The sequence below is a fragment of the Hippopotamus amphibius genome, chromosome 10 (genome assembly GCF_030028045.1).
Source record: "Hippopotamus amphibius kiboko isolate mHipAmp2 chromosome 10, mHipAmp2.hap2, whole genome shotgun sequence".
Taxonomy (NCBI): Eukaryota; Metazoa; Chordata; class Mammalia; order Artiodactyla; family Hippopotamidae; genus Hippopotamus; species Hippopotamus amphibius.
The window spans coordinates 52,012,638-52,037,290 of NC_080195.1; the positions used below are offsets into that span (position 1 = coordinate 52,012,638).

Sequence of the window (24,653 nt, forward strand, 5' to 3'; positions counted from 1 at the left end):
GCTATTGTTCAATAAGTCACTGAGGCTATGTCCATTTTTATCAGTTATTTTTCTCTACATACTTCATTTTGAATAATTTCTTTTGCTTTGTCTTTAAGCTAACCAATATTTTATTTTTACAGTGCCTAATCTACTGCATTTTTAATTTTACAATTATATTTTTATCTCTAGAATTCTATTTAGATCTTTTTTATATTTTCCATTTCTCTTTTCATTTTGTTTAAATTCTGTTTTATGTCTTTGAGCATATTTATAATAGTTGTTTTAAGGTCCTTGTGCGACAATTGTGTCATTTTTATTATTTCTATATGTTTCTATTGAATATTTAATGCATTGTTCTAGGTCTTATTTCTTGCTTCTTTGCATGCTTGATAATTTTTATTGGATGATGGACATTTTGAATTTTATGTTGTTGAGTGCTGGCTCTTGTTGTATTCCTTTAACAAGGATTGGGTTTTGTTCTGGAATGTAGTTAAGTTTTTTGCAGATCAATTTGATCCTTTTAAGGCTTACTTTTAAGCATTGTTAGGGAAGACCCACAGTAGTTTCTAGTCTAGGGTTTATCTAGTTCCATTTTTTCTGAGAATTGTATCCAGTGTCCTGTATATCATGAGGTCTCTCCACTGTGCCTGGTGGGAACACAAAGTATTCCCAACCCTGTGTGAACTCCAGTAATTGTCCAACTACTGCCTACCAGTGATTATTTCTTTCAGTTCAAGTAGTTTCCTCTCTCTCATACCTGGATTGATACTCAGAAAGAGACCGTGAGGATTCCCTGCAGATTTCCAGAGCACTCTCTTTCTTGGTATCTCCCTCTTCTTCATTACTCTGCCTCACAAATTTGTTTGCTTCAATGTGCCTAAACTCCAATCTATTCTCCTTACCTTAGCAAGACTTCTGCGCTCTCTTTGGGTTTCCTCCCTTATGCTGTGGCCTGGAAATTGCCTTCAGGAAGTAACTTGGAGTCAATTATAGTCATTGAAAGAATATTTATATTTCACTTTATATTTGTCAGTCAATCATAGGTTCACCTCATTTGTTTTCCAAAGTCCTGTGAAATCTGTTATCCAATCTCTGAGAAGAGTTGTTTTGTATATTTTTTCTGGTTTTCAGGTTGTTTACAGCAGGAAGGCAATTCCAGTAACAGTTCTTCATGAGCAGAAGCAGAAGTTCTACCAACTGCAAAACAACTTTTTAAGAGACAGTCATTGTATGATTAGTTTTTCAATAACCAAAAATAATGTGTAGAAGAATAGGGTAGATTTTTGTGGAAAGGTATGGGGGCTCTTGAGAGTTGTGAACCCATAAAGGATCATCTTACTCTTGGGAACAGTGTGGCTGATGCAGTGTCTGTTTTCCTGATCCTAATCACTGGGCAGGATTCTATAATCTGTCAAATAAATCATAAGCCCTACCACTGCATGGTCTTGAGTCAGCTATTGTCTGTTGACTAGACAGTCTACCTCTATAGACTTTGTCGGAGGGGTGAAGGGTGAGGGCATTGCTCCTAGAGGAGCCTGGCAGACCTCTCTGTGACTTGGATTCTATATCTATCTTATGGTCAGATGCCTCACTATTATCCCCTCTGACACACTACTTCCCACCCACTTTCCCAATCATTCAGTACTTTTTGAAATCATTCAACTAAGCCATTCACCATTTCACTACCTCCTCATGTGTGAATCTCTGTGAATGTGTGCTAATGTTGGAATTGAATGCCTGCCTCATGGAGGAGCCTACGATCATGGTTTATAAATTTCCTACACTAGATATCCATGGACTGGAGGCGGGGGCTAGCATTCAAAGTTCTCTGCCAGTGAGTTCAGTCTGTCCAAGGTGACCTTTAGAATATACTCAGAAATTTGTGTTCAGATGGACAATCCCATCGTGTTCACAGAATCTCTCAAAGATGATTTGGGCTTAAGGTTGTTAGCCCTTCTGAGATCCACAGTGTTGACCAAGGCTGCTCTGGCTTAGCATTGTTGACATTTGGGGCTGGATAAGTCTTTGTTATTTGGACCATTCTGTGAATTGTAGGATGTTTAGCAGCATCCCTGGCCTCTACCTACTCTGTGTCAGTAGCACCTTCCTCTCAGTTTTGACAATCACAATGTCTCCAGACACTGCCAAATGTCCGCTGGAGGTGCAAAATTGCCCCAGTTGAGAGTTACTGGCATAGACACACTGTTATGTACCACACTTGAGAGAACCCATAGATGTGAAGCTTTAGGAACTAAACATGAAGAAACCTAACAGACCATTGGTGTCTTCTTGGGTGAGGTCAGTCCAGGGTATCTGCCCACCGCAGAGTATTAACTGGGAGGATGTTGACCTTGCATTGTAGACCCCTGGATTTGAGTCCTGCCTCTGCAGATTTGGAGCAAGATTCTCTACTTCTCTGCTCTTTGGTTTTCTTTCTTTTTTTTTAAATAAATTTATTTATTTATTTATTTATTTTATTTGCTGTGTTGGGTCTTCGTTGCTGCACATGGGCTTTCTCTAGTTGCAGCGAGCAGGGGCTACTCTTCATTGTGGCACGTGGGCTTATCATTGCTGTGGCCTTTCTTGTTGCACAGCACGGGCTCTAGGAGCATGGGCTTCAGTAGTTGCGGCACATGGGCTCAATAGTTGTGGCTCATGGGCTCTAGAGCACAGGCTCAATAGTTGTGGCGCACGGGCTTAGTTGCTCCGTGGCAAGTGGTATCTTCCTAGGGCAGGGCTCGAACCCGTGTCCCCTGCATTGGCAGGCAGATTCTTACCCACTGTGCTACCTAGGAAGTCCTGCTCTTTGGTTTTCTTATGTGAAAATAAGGAAGTGTGTTGTTTACCTCACGTGACACAGTTGTGGTAACAAAATGACATTTTATGTGTGTACACACACACATCTATATGATGTGAGGACACACAAACAGGGACTTAATAATGGTTTAAATATGTGTACTTATTTGCCAGTATGATTAAAAGCGCAATATAGGAAAAATAGCTCTTTCAATCCATCATGCAGTATAATCCTCCCTGTGGCTGCCAATAGTGCTATGCTAGAAAGCACAATAGGGGATGTCCAGCTTTTAAGACAAAGGGAAAAAAATTATCTCTTTAGCAATTAAATTTTCAACTAAATTAAGATGCAAATAGTCATATTTTTATATTTACTTCTTAATTTTGCATTCAGTAACCTGATCAGACTGCATAAGAATTTAAATGTCTTGACAGGAGGTAGTGGATTTTAGTTCTCTTGGGATTTCATTGTAACGAGCCTGGTAAATAATTCAGGAAGATATGAGAGGCTAATATATGGGCAGCACCTGGTGCTATATTGTTCATGTCTAAGCATGCAGAATCCAAAGATGGCATTCTACACCTGTCACTATTGTTCTGGCTTAAACACAAGTCTGTATTCAGTGGCTATTGGACTAATATTAATTGATTTTTTTTCCTCTTCCAATTTTCCTCCACAATAAAAAAACTACTAAGCTGTTTCAGAAGCACAAAGCAGAAGTGGCATCCTCTTTTAAATTTCCACTGGTAAAATTTCAAATCTGTTTCTCTGTTACGGGATAGATTGCTTTAAAGTATTGAGGACGTGTCTGCCTTTTCTGCTAGAGTTAATTTGAGCCTCTCTGTATTTCTGCTTTTGTTCTGCGAGGTACAGCTTCTTTTTAGATCACAGTATTCATATTGCAATCATCTTCTGAAAGAAATAACACCATCCTCTGGCCACTCGCTTACCCTGTAGGAGTTCTTAGAACCCTCAGTTACTCTCCCTGTTACCTGAGTAGCCTGTCTCACATCTAGTAGTCCAACAGTTTAAAAACAAGCAAACAAAAACTCTTGGAAAAGGGCTTGTGTATCCTTCTGAGATGCCAGCTGACTGGACATAGAATGTTCCTCCATTCAGTGAGCTAAGAGGAGTGAACAGGACCAGCCAACAGACAATGTACGCAGACAGTGTGGGGTACCTGAACTTACTGTCACCCAGGATCAGACAGAGCTTAATCCCTAAGTTGCAGAGAAAGATCTTGGAAGGACAGGGAGGTTTCCACTAGGGAAAAAAGGGAGATGTGCTCACATATCTAAACTAAAATTTGTATAGCTCTGAAGAGGGACTGTAGAGCTTTATATCTATAAATTGTTAGGTGTGCTTTGTCTTTGTTTTTAAAGTATTGTTTATTAAAGAGGCTTTATTTATTTATAAAATATATTTAAATATATACTGTATTTTAAACCTTTGTTACATATAACATATAATGACATAAAAATATGATTACAGTTTAAAATGTATAAAATATTTTAAAACCTCTGTAATAAGCCATTTACACATATATGTGTGTTTGTGTTTATTTGTGTATGATGTATATGAATAACATTTGTTTGTTAACAGGTTTAATTGCTTTCCTCTCCTTCGAGACCTGAGAGTACTTGGAGCAGTGACTGCCATCTGGTGGCAAGCCAGAATCATCGCTCTGTGTGACCTGATGGTTACTAAGATGCCCACTCTTGACTCACGCTGTCCGCACTGGCAGCAGGGGACCAGGAGAGCCTGGAGGGTGTCTGAGGAAGGAGCCTAGTGAAATAACTCTCCGCTTCCCCCTGAATGGATGGTTCATCCCAGATTCTGAGCCAGGAGTCGGCTTCAAAATGGCACCTCTGAAGAGAAGATTTGAGTTGCTCTTGTGTCTTAGTCCAAGATCTGCTGGTTATCTGCCAGTGGGTAACCGAGACTGTGAATAAGCACACACCAGGAGGGGCGGATGATGACATGGAGCCTGAAATAAACTGCTCTGAATTGTGTGATGGTTTTCCTGGGCAGGAGCTGGAGCGGAGACCCCTTCATGATCTCTGCAGGACAACGATTGTAAGTGAGCAGCCGTGGGGTGTCAGGGCTGCTCAGATGTACACGTGGTTGTTGTTATCATAGTTGATGATGGTGGTGGGGGTGGAGGGGGGAGGAGTGCAAGGAGGAGATGCTTATGCAGGACGTGTATGTCCCAGCTCTGGAGGTGATGGGGCAGTTCATGTTAGACCTAGAGACGAGCCTTCATTCCTAATAGCTTCTCTTCATTCTCTTCTCAGACCTCTTCCCACCACAGCAGTAAGACCGTTTCTTCATTATCTCCTGCCCTCTTGGGTGTTGTGTGGACTTTCCTCAGTTGTGGACTTCTGCTGATAGCCTTCTTTCTTGGCTTCACAATTCGCTGCAGGAAGAACAGGTAGGCAGCCCTGTGCCTGGTTTCTCCTCTCCCATCCCCCGAAAGGTGAAACCCAGAGTGTTCATGTCATTTTGGCACCATGAGCTGCTGGCTGGTATCAGCAAAGCTGGTGTCCTACTGTGGCATTAAGCTATGCGAGAAGCTCCCCCCGAAGGAGGCCTGGCCTTGCCGTACAGTTCCCTTGTGAGGAGGAGAAAGAGCTGGCCCACTGTTGTGCTAACTGCTACAAGGATATCCAAAGAAGAGAGTGAAGGGTCTCTCCTCATAAAGGAGAGTGAGATCCTTCTGAGAAGATGAGGTATTTGTATTAAAAATAGAGAGCATGTAGAGAAAGATTCCAAAGCAACAGTAGAGTTCAGGGCAGCACAGTTGGCACCAGTCTGGGTAAGCTAAGGTTTCTGCAAAAATTGTGAAGCCCCACTGCCCGGCTCTTCTGCTAGACAGTTGCGACTGGTTGGCAAGTCACTGGCTCATACAGGTAAGTGCGTACGGCACCCGGACAGACAAAAGAAACAAAGTGAGGACTTTTTTCTGAAGGGACTTGCAGAATTTTGCCTTCAATGCTGTCCAGTCCTTTCCCCCCTTCAAGCCCCACCCCATCTCTCCCACTCTGTACTGTCATCCTGCCCCAGCTGACCCAGTCTGCCTCCTGGGAAGCTCTGCTCTAGCCCTCTCTCCCTGGATGGAGCCCACGTCAGATTTGAACACCTCCCTCAGAGGTGCCAAACTCGTCTGGCCCCACACCAGCCTGATACTGTGTGGTGAGACATGTGTATTGTGCTCCATTGCCTGGGTTTGGTGCTCCGATGAGGGTCCCTCAGTTGGATTTGTCTTCGGGGATGTTGGGGTGCCACTGGCCATCTGAGGCGTGGAGGACATGGAGCTGTTAGGCAACGGTGGCTTGATCTGCTGGGTCAAGCTCAGCATGGCAGTGAGGCCTGGCACTCAGTCCTGGGTGTACCCCTGAAGCCTTCCCAGCCACTTTTCATTCTGTTCCTTGTACACACTAAGCCCACTCCCATCTTAAGGCCTTTGACTTACTGTCCCTTCACTGTTCACACTGCCTGACAGTCTTCTCCAAATCTTCCCGTGACTAGTTCCTTCTCTTCTGATAGGATTTGGCTCAAATGTCGTCTCTTCAGAGAAGACTTCCCTGATCATCCTATCTAAGGTAGCCTCTCTACAGAATGGCCACCCAGTCCCTATGTCTCATGCCATATCGCATCACCCTGTTTTATTTTTTTCATAGCAAGTGTCACTCTCTGATATTATGATATTTATTGATTTACCTGTTTATTGTCTGTATCCCCCACCAGAATGTAAAGTCTATGAACACAGGGACCTTGTCTGTCATGCTCACCAGTCTCCAGCATTTAGAGCAGACTGGAATATAATAAGTGCTCAGTAAACATGTTTTCAGTGATCCTGGGAAGAAGGAGATTTAAATCCCAACAGTAGCTGCTGCCCAGAAAATGACTAGGAAAATCACTGATTTCAAGATTAGAAAACTATGGAGTATACTGTTTTCAGCTACAGTACATTTCTATAATGCAAATTACTACCCAACGGGCAATTAAGAAAATAAAATCGTTGGTTCATATGTAGTTTTTCCCCAGCAAATCAATAGTTTAAAGCATTCAGAGGCAAGCTTTCTTACAGTTAGAGAAGGAAGCCTTAAGCTAAGAATACAATGGCAATGCGAGCAGTAGCTGATTCAATGGCTTCAAGAACTGGTATTCTACCTACAATGTGATGCTATCTGATGAAGCTGTAGGAGTAGGTGAAGACGTGGAAAAAGCATTTCCCTTGTATTTAAAAACAATTTATTGTTGAAGAAAACACAAATCCAAGTTAGATTTCTGTGACAATGTTATTATATCTGTTGGAGGTGAATGCCCTTAAGGACCTGTATCTTTCAGATTTAAGGCTAGAAAAATCATCTGTGATCCTGGGTACACATGGTGGTGGACATTTACTGAGTACTAGTATTTTAATTGAGATAATTATTATTTTTATTTGTATTCTGGTTACAAAGTTAAATGTGTTTCATATGTTATGGCCCCATACTATTTCTCCCATAACCCATTATTTTTATACACAATTTTGTAGAATGCAAGGTTTTTTTTTTAAAGCATTTATATGTCCTGTTAAAATAGGAACACTTATAAACAGTGTTATAGTAGAAGCACCTATATTTCTTTCATTCTATTAGAGATTTTGTTGCCTGTCTTGCTTGCAGCAGGAGCATGACTTGGCATAAAGAATAAAATATTAAGAGGCACCATGAGTAAAAACACATTTTTCAATTAAGTAGCTTACAAGGTCAGACAAGGAAAGATAAAATAACCCAGTTTCAAAAGTGCCTTCTTAAATAGGAAAATTTGCTCAAAGGTGCAGCATCAGTTAAATGCCTCATTTCATTCCAGGTCTGTGGTCCCTAAATTTGTGACTGTGACTCTGTGTGTGTGTGTGTGTATGTACATGCATGTGTGCCAGAGTAAGAAAAACATTTTAATAAAATAAAAATAATGTAGTAATGTTCATGTTCAGTCACCAATATTGCATTTTTGATAACATTTTAAAATGTAGTCTACAAGAGAAAATCAGTAAAGATATAGAAGACGTGAACAACCCCACCAACCAACTTGACTTAATTGACGTTTGTATAATCCTACACCCAACAAGAGCAGAAGACACATTCTTTTCAAGTACACACAGAACATTTACCAAGATAGATCATCTTCTGGGCCATAGAAAAGGTCTTATTAAATTTAAAAGGATTCAAATCACATAGAGTATGTTCTCTAACAATGGAATTAAATTAGAAATCCATAACAGAGAGATCGCTGGAAAATTCTGATATATTTGGAAACTAAATAGAGCACTTTAAAATAACCCATGGTCAAAGAAGAAATCAGAAGGGAAACTAGAAAGTATTTTTAACTGAATGAAAATGAAAACACAACATATCAAAAATTTTTGGATGCCATTAAAGCAATACTTCAGGGGAAATTAGAGCACTAAAATCCGTATTATAAAGAAGAAAGATCCACCTTATAAAACATTAAAAACAAAAACAAGAGCAAATAAGTCCCAAACTAAGCAGAAGAAAGGAATAATAAAAATCAGCTGGAAATTGATAAAATGAAAAACAGAAAAACAACAGAAAAAAAAACAATGAAACCAAAAACTTTATGAAGATCAATAAAATTGACCAACTTCTAGCCCATGTGATCAGGAAAAAAAAAAAAAAGAGAAGATATAACTACCCAAGTAAGGACTAGAGAGCTATCCTCACTAAAGAGTCTATAAATATTAGAAGGATAATGAGTTAATGTCATGAACAACCTTGGTAGGCAATCACTAAAATGATTTGCTTAGTCACTTGGGATAAGGTTACAAAAAGACTATGGCTTCCAGCTTGGATCCCTCTCGCTCTTTCACTCACTCACTCTGAGGGAAGCCACCTTCCATTTTGTGAGCCGCCTTGTGGAGAGGCCCACGTGGCAAGGAGCTGATGTTTCCATTCTCCAGCCAGCAAGGACCTGAGGCTTATTAACAGCCATGTCAGCAGGCCTGCTAAGGGCAGTGTGAATAAGCGTGGAAGCCGATTTTCCCCCAGTCGAGCCTTGGAGGACTGCAGCCTTGGCTCACCAAGGGGTATACTTGTGAGAGACCCCAAGCCAGAGGCGCCCTGCTAAACTGTGTCTGTATTGTAGAAATATTACTAGTTCTACACAAACTCTTCTAAGAAACTGAAAATAAGGGAGCATTTCCTAACTCATTCTAAGGAGGATGCCCTGATATTAAAATCTAACAAAGACTTTAGAAGAGAAAAAAACTATATGTTCATGAACATAGATCTAGAATTCTAAACAAAATTTTAACAAATTGAGTACAACCAATATCAAAAGTATAATTCATCATGACAAAGAGAAGTTTATTCTAGGAATGCAAAGTTGTTTTAACATCCAAATATCAATCAATATCATATACCATATTTACCAACTAAAAAAGAAAACCATGTGATCATCCTAATAGACATAGAACATTTGATAAGGTTCAACATCCATTCCTGACAAAATCTCAACAAACTAAAATAGAAAAGAACTCCCTCAACTGAACTGCCTCAACCAAACTCCCTACCAGTTTTAATGATGAAAGATTGAATGCTTTCCCATGGTGACCAGAAGCAAGATGTCTGCTCTCACCACTTCTGTTCAACAGTGGAGGTTTTAGCCAGTGCAAAAAGAAATAAAAGCCACCTAATTTAGGAAGGAAGAACTAAAATGGCTTACCTTCAGGTGACCTGATCATCTATGTAGAAAATTCAATGGAATCTTTTTTTTTCTTTTAAATTAGAACTAATAAATTAGTTTAGCAAGATTGCAGGGTATAAGATCAATGTACAAAACTCAACTGTATTTCTATGTAGTAAAAACAATTGAAAAGTGAAATTAAAAGCAATACCATTTACAGTAGCATCAAAATATATGAAACGTTTAGGGATAAATCTAACAATCAATGTAAAATACTTATGTGCTGAAAACTACACAACATTGCTGAGAGAAATTAAAGAAATTCTAAATAAATGGAGAGATATCATGTTCATGGGTTAGAAGACTCAATATTGTTAATTCTCCCCGAATTGATCTATAAACTAAACCCAGTCACAATCACAGTTCAGCTGGCCTTTATTTTGTATAAATTGACAAGCTGGTTCTACAATTCATATGGAAATATGAAGGACCTAGAAGATTCATAACAACTTTAAAGAAGAATAAAGTTGGAGGACTAGGACCACCTGATTTCAAGATGTTACAAAAATGCAGTAATGAGGACAGTTTGGTATTGTGTACAGATAGACATATACATCAACATAACAGATAGAATCCAGAAATAAACCTACGCATATATGGGAAACTGCTTTTCAGCAAAAGTGCTAAGGCAATTCAGTGGAGAAGGGACAGTCAATCTTTTCAACAAATGGTGCTGGAGCAATTGGATACCCATATGCAAAAATGAACTTTGATCTACATCTTGTGTCATATTCAGAAATTAACTCAAAATGGGTCACAGACCTACCTATAAAATCTAAAAAAATCTAAAACTGTAAAACTTCTCCAAGAAGGCATAGGAGAACAATTTTGTGGGCTTGTAATAAGCAAAGATTTATTAGGTACAACTAGTAAAAGTAAAATCCACAGAAGAAAACATTGATGAGTTGAACTTCATCAAAATTAGAAGCATCTTCTTTTCTAAAGAGAATCTTAAGAAAATAAAAAGAAAGCCACATACTAGAAGAAAATACCTGCAAGTCATGTATCTGATAAAGACCTTGTATCCAGAATATATAAATAATACTAAAAATTGATAATAAAATAAATAATCCAATGACAACCACAAAAAGAGTGACGGATTTGAACAGACACTTCGCCAAAGAAGATATATAGATGGCAAATAAACATGTGAAAAGATAGTCAACGCCATTAGTGATAAGGGAAATGCAAGTTAAAACCACAATGAAATACCACTACACACCTATTAGAATAGTTAAAATTTTAAAAGACTGGCTAAATTGGCATATACTGCTGGTGGGAATGTAATATGGTACAACCACTTTGGAAAACAGTCTGGAAGTTTTTTTAAAAGTTCAACATAGGGCTACCGTATGATCTAATCATTCTGCTCTTAGGTTCTTACCCAGAGAAATGAAACCATACATCTGTATAAAGACTTGTATACCATGTTCATGACTTTATTTGTAACAGCCAAAAACTGGAAATAATGCAAATATCCATCAACAAGTGAGTGGATAAATGATTGTGGTCTATCCATACAATGAAATACTACTCAACATTAAAATAATTGTTAATACTTGGAACAACATAGATGAATATCAAAATAATTATGCTGAGTGAAGGAAGATGGGCAAAAAAGATTGCATACTATATAATACCAATTATACAAAATTCTAGAAAATTAATCTATTGTTAACTAATCTGTAGTGATAGAAATCAGATAAATGGTTGCCTGCAGGTGGGGGGTAGCACAGAAGAGCAGGAAGGAGGTATGACCAAGGGACATGTGGAAACTTTTGGGGGTGATGGTTCATTACCTTGATTGTGGTGAATATTTCACAGGTATATACAAATATCAAAACTTAAATCATGTACTCTTAAAAAAATCATACAGTTTATGTCCGTTACATCCAATAAAGCTATTTAAAATGTAGTCTATAAACATTCTTATTTTTCTGAGAAGGTTCTCATGAGTGAAAAGTATACCATATTTGGTGTCCTTTTCCAAAGGGCCCTGCTAGGTGACCTAAAACCCATCTGTTAACTGTGCTAGATATTAATGACTGATATGGGAGAATGTCCTCTTTTTTTCTAGATTCCTTATGCAGTTTAATAAGGACCAACTTAACTCTTGGAGCAAAGCAGATCTGTTAGGTCTAAAGGGAGGCTCTCCTGGTGCTTCCTCTGAAATGTGCAAAACAAGGGCCATGTCATACATTTTGCATGAAGCTAAACTTGCTAAATTAAAGGACTATCTGTTATTCTAAGACCTTATCTCATTGTCATTTGTAATAATGATTTAGATGGTAGTTATTTACATATCGTTACTTCTCAGAATTGAAAGCAGCATTCGCACAATAATCCCCAGTAGTTGGGGTTTTACTACCTGGGAAATCAAGAAGTGTGAGGAATAAGGATTGTGTCGGGTATGAGATTTTGCCCTACTTACAGTTAACAACTTAACCTGTTAATGTTTTAGGCTAGCAAAAGAAATAAAGTACTTCATTACTGATGGTAAAAAGCAGTGGTCAGGGCTTCTTGTTGGGTTTCCACGGGTTCCCGTGCCCCGGTCCCGTGGGGATGATGCAGGGCCCATGGTGGATGGTGCTTGCACACGCAGGGGGCTGCCGTGAAAGGAAAGGAACCTGAGCCCGGGCAAGTCACCACTTTTATAGTGAGTCGTCACAAGCCTGTTCTTTGGGGGGTATGTTACCTCACCCCTCAAGGTTGCTCACTGCACACACAGCCCTGAGACTTGGTCTGGGTAAGGAGCCGTCAGGGCCGTGCCTGCGGACAAACCCAGCAAGAATGTGCAGAGCTGCTCAGAGCACGTGGCAGGTTGCCTCTCCCAACACTGGGAACCCTGCGTGGAGGCATCTGTTACGTCTGCCCGCACCCTGGGCTGGAGTGGCAGCCAGAGACCCAGATGCTGGTAAATGGCTGCAATATGTCCATCCCTGTGGCCTGCTCACTCTACCATGTCTCCTTCCTAGGTAGGGTCCTCATCCAGGTCCTCTGGCAGAATCTGGCCAAGTTGAATTACATTCAACATTTAGTGAATTCAGGCAGTTCATTCATGTTACCTCATGTACCCTGTTCTCTTTATTCTCTTTGCCTTCAGAAAGTCCAATATGCAGTCCAATATCTCAAGCGTGTTATTATTGTACCCTCCTGAGACTCTCTCTGACTGCCCCGGTTTCACATTATATTTCATTATCGTAAAAAGACCTCAATATCCCCGAAAGCTTTATATTATCACCTGAGTGAGGTTTATCTATCAATGTCAACAGTAAATATTTACTGAGCTGAACACCTACTGTGCTCAGGATACTACGTAAAATGTGATTAAGGGCTCCTGGGAGCTCCAAAGGCATCACCTGAGTGGAAAAATACGAGCAAGGCCAAAAAGTACATTCTGTTTTTTAAAAATAGGTTTTCAAAAAATAATGCTTTGTGCCAGAGATAGGAGCTGTGCTCCTTTTGTATTGATTGTTTCAGGTCTGTCTTCTGTGTGGTTTGAGTAATTGGAGCTGAAGGGAAAGTGACCAGAAGAAAAGAAAGCAGTACTGATCCTGTTGGCTACGACAAAGTTTGTGTTCATACTGTGCCCTACAAGGATTTCTGAGATCTTCGCTATAATCCTCAGTTTGATGGTTATTGGCCAAGAAGGAAGAAGGGGAGCCCGTCTGGCCTAGAATAAATACCACCCATTATCGCTCAATTTGGGGGCAGTGTGGCAGGGCCAAGGAATGAATGGGGCAGAGTGACCAGGGACAGATGCTGCAAAGCGTTACCAAGACGAAAGTTAAGGTTTGTAGCTGGAAAAAATTATATCAGTCATCGCATCCAAAGGATTGAGCACAGAGTCAAAAACAGGGGGTGTATCATGAGGTCAGAAGCCCCTGGCACTCAGAAACAGTGCTGGAAAAGAGGTGCGAAGCAGAAAGGAGGTGGAAAGATCTCGGATTGTGAACAGAGATGAGGTCTTCTTTGGGTACTGGCTGTGGGATGCAATGTGCATTAGTCAGCAAAAGCTAATGAGGCAGAATCAAGAGAAATGCACGAGTCGTTTCCACAAAGTCCTCTCATGCTGTTTGTCCACTCTGCAGTCGGGCCTAAAATAATATCTTCTCCAGGTGAAGTAGACACACCCTCCTTTGTGCACCCACAATTAAAGAGAGGCATGCCATTACCCCATCACAGCTTACTGGATTGGGAGGATGGGGGCTCTGTTTCTCTTACCAGATAGTGAACTCCTTGAGTTTAGGACCACATCTTATTGATCTTGGTATCTCCATTGTGCCTGGATTATGCTCCATGTTTCCTGAATGAACAAATTAAATGGCCTAGAATATAGACTGTGATGATAAAGGTAACTTCTTAGAAGATGGACACCTTCATTCTTTAATACAGTATCAATTCTACATTAAATTGTGCCATAGATAAGCAATTGCTTTCCATTGTTCTCCTTTCTCCCTCTTGGTGGTTGATCCCCTCAGGAGTCCAGGGAGTGACACCCAGAGCCTCAGATTTCCAATTCTCCTGGTTGTGGCCCTTCACTCTAAACTGTCCTTTCTGTCTTGTCATACAACTAAAATCTGTCTGCTCTTGATGCCCTGTTGGCCACAGAGTTCTGTACATTTAGACATTTAGAAGCCTTCTCATAATTGAGTTGTTACAAATGTGCCTGTTTTAACAATATTTATTGAATTAGCAATGTATCGGATACTGTTCTAGATGTTGGGATTACATCAAAGAACAAAGTAGGCAAAAGATCCCTTCCCTTATGGACCTGCCTTTCCTAGAGGGGTGAGAAGGCAATAAAAAAATAAAATAAATTGTCAGATAAATGGAATGTTAGTGATATGTGCAGAAAAGAAAAATAAAACAAGGAAAATAAATGGGGACTATCAGGGTAGTAGCTGCTGTTTTAGAGTTTAGCCAGGGAAGGCCTCAATGAGAAGGTAACATTTAAATATGGATTGAAGGGCATAAAAAGCACGTCATGAGGTGAAGACCATTCCAAGCAAAGGGAACAGAATATGCAAAGGCCCTGAGGTAGGAACATATCTAGTATTCAAGGAAAAGCAAGGAGGCCAGGGTGATTGGAGCAGAGTAAATGAGGCAGAGGATACGAGAAGATGAAATCAGAGAGATGACAGGGGCCAGATCCTGTAGTCTCTTGTAGGTCAATGTAATGACTTTGGTATTTACTTCATGTTGTGGAGAGCCATTGTAGGGTTTGGAACTGAGCAGTGATGTGACTTTACTTACGTTTAACAAGAAAACTGGCAGCTCTATTGAGAATAGACCTTTAACATTTAGAAGTACCTATAGCACTCCCTTAAATAAAAGCCTGCTCCTTGGGATGCCTTGATTCAAGAACACAAACGGCTAAAAACGGAATTTAAGCTGAATCAGCCCCCAAAATTGCATAAGCCAATTGTCTGTGACAAATCTGTATATTGCCTACTAGTTCTCCTTCTCTGACTGAACCCTGACTAATACACTAGGGAAAGATATGCAGTATCTCTACATGGAAAATCATAAAATATTTTTGAGAGAACTTAAAGGAGTTCTAAATAAATAAAGGATATATTATCTTTATATATCAGAAGGCTCAATATTGTAAAGATATGATTTCTCCCAGATTAGTATATGGATTCAATGTAATTGCAATAAAAATTCCAACAACCTTTTTTCTTTTCTGGTGAAATTCAACATATCGATTCTCAAATTTATATGGAAATTCAAAGGGTCAAAAATCGCCTGGAAAAAATGGACGAGGTGAGAGGATTTCCTCTTTTGGATATTTAGGTTTATTATAAAGCTAGTAATTAAGACAGGCTAAGTCTGCTTTGTGGGCATGGATAGACAAATAGACCAATGGAACAGAACAGAGAGAACCTAGAAATAGAGCCAAGCGTGTATGGACACTTTTATTAAACGATGCTACTTCAGTTGGCTATCCACATGGGGAAAATATGCAATTTGAATCCTAACCTCAACAAAATCATCTGCAGGCAGAATATAGATCTAAATGTAAAAGTCAAACAAGCTTCAGGAAGATAATATAGGAGAATATTGTCATGAACTTAGGGCAGGAAAACATGTCTTAAATAGAACACAAAATGTACCGTTCATAAAAGAAAGACTGTTAAATTGCTTTACATAAACATCAAAAATATTTTCTGTTCACTAAAAAACACCACTTAGCAAGGAAAAAAACAAGCCATAGAATGGGAGAATATATTCACAATGCATGTATCATCAAAAGATTTTTATCCAGTATAAGGGACTATGATCAATAAGAAAAACACAAAGAAGACAATTTTTTTAATGAGCAAAAGATATGAATAGTCACTTCAAAAAGTTATATATCCAGGTAGCCAATATACAAATGAAAAAGTGCTCAACTTCCTTAGTCATCAGGGAAATGCAAAGTAAAGGCACAATCAGATAACACTATATACTCACATGAATGTCTACAATTTAAGAAAAGACTGAAAAACCAAGCGTTGGAAAGGATGGGTAGCATCTGGAATTCTCATGCCTTGCTGTGGGAGTTCACATTGTAACAATGACTTTAGAAAGCTGTCCAGAATCTACCAGACCTGAACGTCATCATGCCCTATGTGACAGCAATTCCAGCAAAAGTTGCATGTATATATATTCACCAAAATACATATATGAGAATATTCTCATCAGCACTATTTCTAATAGGCCCAAACTGGAAACTACTCAGCTGTCCATCAACAGTTTTCTAAATACATCATGGTGTATATTCACTGCTTGGTTACTACATAACCCTGAGGATAAACAGTCTGTGACTACATGCAACACTATGGAGAACCCTCACAAAAATAACGTTGCGCGAAAGAAGCCGAGCGCAAGGAGTGCAGCCTGTATAATTCCACTTCACATGAAATACGGAACCAGGCAAAACTAATCTGTGAGGCTGGAAGTCAGGATAGCAGTAACCTGGAGGTTGAGGGGAGAGGCAGGAGAGCATAGTGACAGAAGGGAGCAAAAAGAAGGCTTCTAGGACACCGGTAATGTTCATTTCTTGATCTGAATGCTGTTTGCACAGGTGTGTCAAGTTTGCAAAAATTCATGGAATTGTACACTTGTAATATATGCACTTTTCTTTTTTATTGAGGTATAGTGGATTTACAATATTACATCCGTTTCAGGCATACAACATAGGGATTCAAATTTTTACGGATTATACTCCATTTAAAGTTATTATAAACCCCGCTTGATCACGGTATATGATCCTTTTAATGTGTTGGATGTGGTTCGCTAGTATTTTGTGGAGGATTTTTGCGCCTGTGTTCATCAGTAATATTGGCCTGTAATTTTTCTTTTTTTGTGTGGTATCTTTGTCTGGTTTTGGTACCAGGATGATGCTGGACTCATAGAATGTGTTTGGAAGTGTTCCTTCCTCTGCAATTTTTGGGAATAGTTTCAGAAGGATGGATGTTAACTCTTCTCTAAATGTTCGGGAGAATTCGCCTGTGAAGCCACCTAGTCCTGGACTTCTGTTTGTTGGGAGTTTTTAAATCACTGATCCAATTTCATTACTGTTAATGGTCTGTTCATATTTTCTATTTCTTCCTGGTTCACTCTTGGGGGATCGTACCTTTCTAAGAATTTGTCCATTTCTTCTAGGTTGTCCATTTTATTGGCAGATAGTTGCCTGTAGTAGTCACTTATGACCCTTTGTATTTCTGTGGTGTCAGTTGTAACTTCTCATTTTTCATTTCTGATTTTATTGATTTGGGCCTCTCTCTCCTTTTTTCTTGATGAGCCTGGCTGAAGGTTTATCAATTTTGTCTTTTCAAAGAACCAGCTGTTAGTTTCATTGACCTTTTCTATTGTTTTTCAGTCTCTATTTCATTTCTTTCTGCTCTGATCTCTGATTTCTTCCCTTCTACTAACTTTGGGTTTTGTTTGTTCTTCTTTAGATATAAGGTTGGTTGTTTATTGGAGATTTTTTGTTGTTTCCTAAGGTAGCTTACATCACTGTAAACTTCCCTCTTAGAACTGCTTTTTCTGCATCCCATAGTTTTTGGATTGTTGTGTTTTCATTTTCTTTTGTCTTCAGGTTTTTAAAAAATTTCTTCTTTGATTTCTTCAGTAATCCATTGGTTGCTTAGTAGCATATTGTTCAGACTCTACATGTTAATGTATTTTGCATATATTTTCTTGTAATTGATTTCTAGTCTGAGAGTATTGTGGTCAGAAAAGATGCTTGATATGATTTCAGTTTTCTTAAATTTACTGAGACTTGTTTTGTGGCCAGCAAATGATCTATCCTGGAGAATATTCCATGTGCACATGAAAAGAATGTGTACTCTACTGCTTTGGGATGGCAAGTTTTATTATATATATAAATATAAATTCTTTTATATGTGCTCCAGTGTTGGGCACATATGTATTTATAATTGTTACATCTTCTTCTTGGCTTAATCCCTTGATTATTATGTAATGACCTCCTTTGTCTCGTGCTACAGTTTTTGTTTTAAAGTCTATGTTGTCTGATATAAGTATTGCTGCCCCAGCTTTTGTTTGATTTCCATTTGCATGGAATATTTTTTTTCCATCCCCTCACTTTGTGTGTATCTTTAGATCTGTAGTGAACCTCATATAGGCAGCATATATATGGGTGTTGTTTTTGTATCCATTTCAACCAGTCCATGCCTCTTGATTGGATCATTTAGTCCATTTTCATTTAAAGTATTGATAGGTATGTACTTATTGCCATTTCGTTAACCGTTTGCAGGTTTTTTAAAGTTCTTTTTGGTTCCTTTTTTCTTTTGTTCTCTTCCCTTTTGATTTGAAGCCTATCTTTAGTGTTATGTTTGGATTTTTTTTCTCTTTTTGAGAAAAAGACCATATTTTTTTATGACTCCACTTATATAAAATGCTTAGAATAGATAAATCTAAATAGACTCCAAAAAAAAAAAATCTAAGTAGACAGAAAGTAGAGTAGTGGTTGCCTATGACTGGGGAAAAGCAAATTAAAACTATGCGATATACACCAAATGACTTAAATTTTTAAATATAATGTTAAGATAAAGGTGTGAAGCTGTGATACTCTTATCTGCTCATGGTGAGAGTACAAATTGGTATAACCACTTTGGAAGGTAATTTGGCAAATCTTCTTTTTTCGTCCTGTGAAAATTTTTTCCCTCCAGTTTTATTGAGATATAATTGACTTGTAGCACTATATAAGTTTAAGGTGTACAGCATAATGTTTTGAATTGCACACATCATGAAATGATTACCACAGTAAGTTTAGTGACCATCCATCATCTCATATAGGTACAAAATTAAAGAAATAGAAAAACTTTTTTCTCCTAAGAACTCTTAGGAGTCACTCGATTAACAACTTTCATGTGTAACATACAGCAGTGTTCATTGTATTTACCATGTTGTACATTACATCCCTAGTATTTATTTTCCTTATATGGCATATCTTCTAAAATTAACAATTCATGTACCTTGTGATCCAGCAAACCCACTTCTAAATTATTCCCATGAGAAACGTATGCACATTTATACCAAAAGTTGAATAAAGAATATTCACAGTAGCATTATTTATAGTCACCCCAACCATCCTTTAGTAGTAAAAGGAATAAATAGGTTATGGTATATGCTTGCAATGAAATACTATTCAGCAATGAAAATGAACCACTTATAGTTAACACCCAGGAACATGGCCAAATCTCACGAATTTTAAAAGCTAGCCACAAAAGAACACATATGATTCCCCTTAAATAACGTTTAAAAGCAGGCATAACTAAAGTATAGTGTTAAAAGTCAAGCTAGTGGAAAAAAAAGTCAAGATAGTGGTTTACCCTAGAAAGGAAGGAAAGGGTAATAATTATGAGTGAAGGTTTTGAGGTATTGAAATGTTCTTTTTCTTGACTTGGATGATAGTTACATAAATGTTTTCTGTATCATAATTCACTGAGCTAAACATTTATAATTTGTGAATTTAAAAAATACCTTTCCTAGCCCAAGATTATTTTTTTTTAAAGTCAACCTGTCAGGGATCTACAAGTGTAGGAGTCATGAATAGAAAGCAGCAATGTCTTCAGGGGACTGTTGAACATGAGGACAAAGAGTCAACTTCTGAATACCTTCGTTACGTAATGCCAGATGTCCACGTGTTCAACTGCTTCACCATAATAGCCTTTCTTACTTTGATCAAATTACTGCATCAGGATTTGTTCTTAAGTTTCCTGTTTCCTTTGCTTTTGTAAATGTAGCTGAGCATCAGATTTTCACTTAATTTGGATGTTAACACGATTAGACAGTAATCTGACGTTAATCAGTTGCTGATCCTATTCTATTCCTTCTTCCATCTCTGTCCCCTTAAAGAGCTTGCTTTCTGGGAGGGGAGGGAGTTTTCCAGATAGTAAACATGTTTCAGGCATCTTGAATTTTGCCGTGATCAATGGAGGAAGATGCTGTTCTCCTGTGCGCCTGTGTGTGTGTGTGTGTGTATTGGGAGGAGGTGGTGATCGGGATGCTAATCTATGCACAGTGACCTTTGTTTCTATCTGACTGAGCAGATGTAGGAATTAATCATTGTCACTCCTGGGTGCTGCGGCTGCAGCTGTCCCCCACTGCCTTTCTGCCCCTGATAGATTTATTAGTACGTTTTGTTTGCTGGAAAGCATGCCTCAGCGGAGAAGAACTGGCAAATTAGAGAAGCTTATCTGTGAATATAATTTTCTAGAAGGGATGTTTATTTTCTCTGCACATCCATATACTTATATACTCTAAACTCTTTGTTTTTGTAAATTTTTTTTGTTTGGTTTGGGGTTTTTTGTTTTTGTTTGTTTTTTGTTTGTTTGTTTGGAGGGTTGGTTTTGTTTGTTTGTTTGGCTGCGTTTGGGTCTTTGTTGCTGCACGCAGGCTTTCCTCTAGTTGTGGTGAGCAGGGGCTATTCTCCGTTGTGGTGTGTGGGCTTCTCAGTGCAGTGGCTTCTTGTTGTGGAGCACAGGCTCTAGGTGTGCAGGCTTCATAGTAGCATCACGTGGGCTAGGTAGTTGTGGCACATGGGCCCTAGAGCTCACGGGCTTCAGTAGTTGTGGCATGAGGGCTCAGTAGTTGTGGCTCACGGGCTCTAGAGTGCAGGCTCAGTAGTTGTGGCGCACAGGCTTAGTTGCTCCACACCATGTGGGATCTTCCCGGCCCAGGGATCGAACCTGTGTCCCCTGCATTGGCAGGCAGATTCTTAACCACTGTGCCACCAAGGAAGTCCTTACTCTAAACTCTTTAAAAGAAGAAGAAAGAGAGAAAAGTAAAACCAACTGGTAATACTGTTTATGTGACATCTGAACAATTATGTCTCATCCTGAGAAATTTCACAGTGGACCCATAACATGACTGTATAGCCTAGTATTGCAAAGAGCTGATTGTCTTCTAACTTCTATACCCTTCTTCTTTTTGTAACTGCCCACCCCCTTAACTTTCAACTATCAGTTTGGTCCCACCCCTAGAATCTGGGCATACTTTAGCTCTAGGCACAAGAAGATAAGTGGTCTAAATTAGTACTAAATTCACGTTATGGCAGGCCCCACTAACAACTTTCAGACAATAACTAACACTGTGTGGACCCCAAGCATCCCCACTGCATAGATATCCCTGCAGCCTCACCAAATCCAATATTGACACCAGCCTGGATGGAAGCCAAAGTAGCCACACCATTTTGGATGTCGGGAATCAGCTCCAGAATGCAGTATATATTTCCTGGGTCTGGCCTATCTATTTTCATTTTCTGCCTCTCTCTATCAAATCAGCGTGCTCTAGGGCACAGGCTAAAGGGGAGCATCCAGTGTCTATTTAGAGTCTGTTCATTCCTTTCCTGGTGGCACACTGCCTGCCAGAAACCTAGACCTCTCCCTTAGATACCTACATTAGCCTGTAGTATACCCTCCCTTTCTGGTACCTCCCCTCATTCACTGGGTCCTTGGCTAATTTTCTGTACTTCCTGACCCTGCTTGATGGACTTTGATTCTCACTTACAGTTCACCATTTTGTTGACTCTTTCTGTATTTCTCTTCTTCAAAATGATCTTCTGGTTTTAGACATCCTTGCATATTCAGTCCCTAAATTACCACTGCTTGTTCTTCCTTTCATGTTCCCAGTATCTGGTTTTTGTGTCTTAATCCTATGAGTCTGCCTAGCCTCCTGAACTCAAACTCTTCTGGTCTAAACTCTTTGGCCACCATTTGAGCCCCGATTCTGACCATCTTTCTGTCTCTGATAGTGATACCAGGCACCTTATTAGGAGAAGACTGGTTAATTGTCTGGATACCAACTTTAGTGTTTGGCCCCATCTTCTCCCCAACCCCCAAAGAAGAAAAACAAGCTATCCAAGTGTCCATTGACAGATGAATTGGTAAACAGAAAGTGAGATATACATGCAATGGACTATTATTCAGCCTTAAAAAGGAGGGAAATTGTCCTATGTTACAAAACAGATATATCTTGAGGACATTAAGTGAAATAAGCCACTCACAAAAAGACAAATACTGTATGCATCTACTTACATGAGATATCAAGGTTAGTCAAACTCATAGAAGTAGGAAATAGAATGGTTGTTGCCAGCTGCTGTAGGGGAGAGAGGGAGAAATGGGAAATTATTGTTTAATGAGTATAGAGTTTCAGTTTTGCAAGACGAAAAAGTTCTGGAGATTGGTTACACAACAGTGTCAATATAATTAACACTACTGAACTGTACACTTAAACATGATTAAGGTCGTAACTTCTACATTGTTTTATTCTATGTAATTTTATTTTTGTTTTACAACAATTAAAATCTTTTTAAATTTTAAAGAGAAAAATAAAAACTCCTATTAGTAGTAACTTATTTTGATAAAATAGTCTATTATGGGGCCATTTCCTTGAAACTGTATTTTATTGCCTGTACCATCTCTCAGGGGAATAATGATAATGGTCATCCTTCTATCATTACCTGTTTTGTGAAGTTGTTACTTTATTATTCATGTCCTAACTTTGCGTTTCTGAACCTTTAAATGGTATTCTTTCTTTCAAGTATTCCAGGATTATTTTCTATGCTACACAAGATCTCTTTGTGATTTAATAGGTTTTAATCATATCCCCATTGGCCTTCCCCTTTCCAAGCTGCAGCGTGGTCTATCCTCATTCTATAGAGACCCTGCCATTTAGTTTTCCTTCTCCAGAATTTATTTATTTTTCTCATATCCTCCTTTAGTATAGGTGACCAAAGCAAGATGTTTCATTCTGGCACACTGTGAGACTACCCTAGGCTTTAGATTCTCACCAGAAAGGGAAGGAGGTGGCCTAGTTTTGTGTGAGATATACAACAAACAATAGTAAAATAGGAATGTTATTGGCAAGGAGAGTCTTTCTCAAATCCCCATGGGTAGGAATTCCTAAGACACGTAAGAGAACAATAAGAATATACTTATTCTTTTGAGGTATAATTCACATACCATGAAATTCATCTTTTTAAAGTGTACAGTTCAGTAGTTTTTAGTTTGTTCATAAGATTGGACAGTTATCATTACTGTCTAATTCCAGAATAATTTCATTACCCTGAAAAGAAACCTCATACCTGTTAGCAGTCCCTTCCTATTTAGTCGCTCCCCTAGCCTCTAGCAACTTCTCGTCTACCTTCTATCTCTATAAATTTGCCTAATCTGGACAATATGTATAAATGGAGTCATACAACATGTGGCCCTTGTATCTGGTGTCTTTCACGCAGCGTAATCTTAACATAATGATTACGAAGTTCATCCATGTTGTGGTGTGAACCAGTACTTCCTTTTTATGGTTGAATAACATTCTGTTGCACGGATATTCCACATTTTGTTTATCCATTCATCAGTTGATAGATATTTGGTTATTTCCCCCTTTTGGCTATTACGAATAATATGCTGCTATGAACATTCACATATAAGTTTTTGTGTGGACATTATGTTTTCCTTTATCTTGGGTGTATATCTAGGAGTGGAATTTCTGGGCCATATGGTAGCTGGGTTTACATAAATGCTGAGCTGTTTTACAAAGTAGCTCTAGCATTTTACAATCTCACTAGCAATGTTTGAGGGTTCCAGTGCCCTCCACATCATTGTCAACACTTATTATTATCTGTCTTCTTTATTCTAGCCATCCTCTGTGTATAAAGTGGTTTTGTGGTTTTGATTTGCATTTCTTTGATGGCTAATAATGTTGAGCATCTTTTCATGTACTTACTGATCATTTGTTTAAAGAAATGTCTATTCAAATCCTTTCACAATTTTTAAAATTAGATTATCTTAGGAGTATACTTAAACCAGTGATATCTCAAACTTGGTTTATATTAGAATCTCCTAGGGAGCTTTTAAAAATCCTTATACCCAGATTTCACCCTAGACCAGTTAAATCAGAATGTCTGGGGGTGAGACAGTAGCAGCAGTTTTTTCCAGTAGCAGCAGTTTTTTCCAGCTTTCCAGGTAGATTCCAGTGTTTGAGAACCAGTGCCTTAGATGAAATGATCAAGCTGATGATACCAATATAGAAATGTTAAAGCCTTAGAAACTTAGAAATTATGCCAGGTATTAAAAATTGAACTAAATGTGAAAAGCCTAATCAGTTCAAGAGGTAGAAGTGAGCTTTTTAACAGAGATTTTTTTTAAAGTGAATCAGCTGTATTTATACATATATCCCCATATCCCCTCCCTCCCTAACAAAGATTTTTGATAGAGTGAACTTTCCTATAACAGAAGGTTTCAAACCACCTACAGTTAGAAAAATGTCCTGGCTGACGTTCTTGCCTTGTGACTAGGCGTTGGGTCTTAGGAGGTAACCATGGGCGAGCAAATTAATGTGAGTTATCGTGGTGCATTCAGTCCATAAGCCCAGAAAATTTATCTCAATTACTCAGTGTTCAAAGGGAAACAATGACAAAATACGAGTATTAGCTGGGAGAAAATGGAAAGGTAGGGTTTTGAAAGTCAAAAGAAGATTGGAGACTATTTTAAGAGATTTTATTGGAAGCATAGGGAAAGAGTAACTGAGAATTAAAAAAAGAAAAAAAAATCCAAGCACTTAGAAATGTGATAGTCATAGTGGTTATTGTGGAGGGAAAAAGACATCT

At 38.7% G+C, this 24,653-nt stretch overlaps 1 protein-coding gene across 2 annotated transcripts in view; it reads left to right on the forward strand.

Moving 5' to 3' along the window:
• The first annotated feature begins 4,615 nt into the window (after positions 1-4,615).
• Positions 4,616-24,653, forward strand: part of GPR156 (G protein-coupled receptor 156) — a 66,640-nt gene continuing 46,602 nt past the window's right edge. For both annotated transcript variants that reach the window (XM_057697993.1, XM_057697994.1), the window contains exons 1-2: positions 4,616-4,855; positions 5,074-5,210. In XM_057697993.1, coding sequence (XP_057553976.1) covers positions 4,760-4,855; positions 5,074-5,210 — 233 coding nt within the window. In that variant the 5' untranslated portion in view covers positions 4,616-4,759. The remainder of the gene's footprint in view (positions 4,856-5,073; positions 5,211-24,653) is intronic.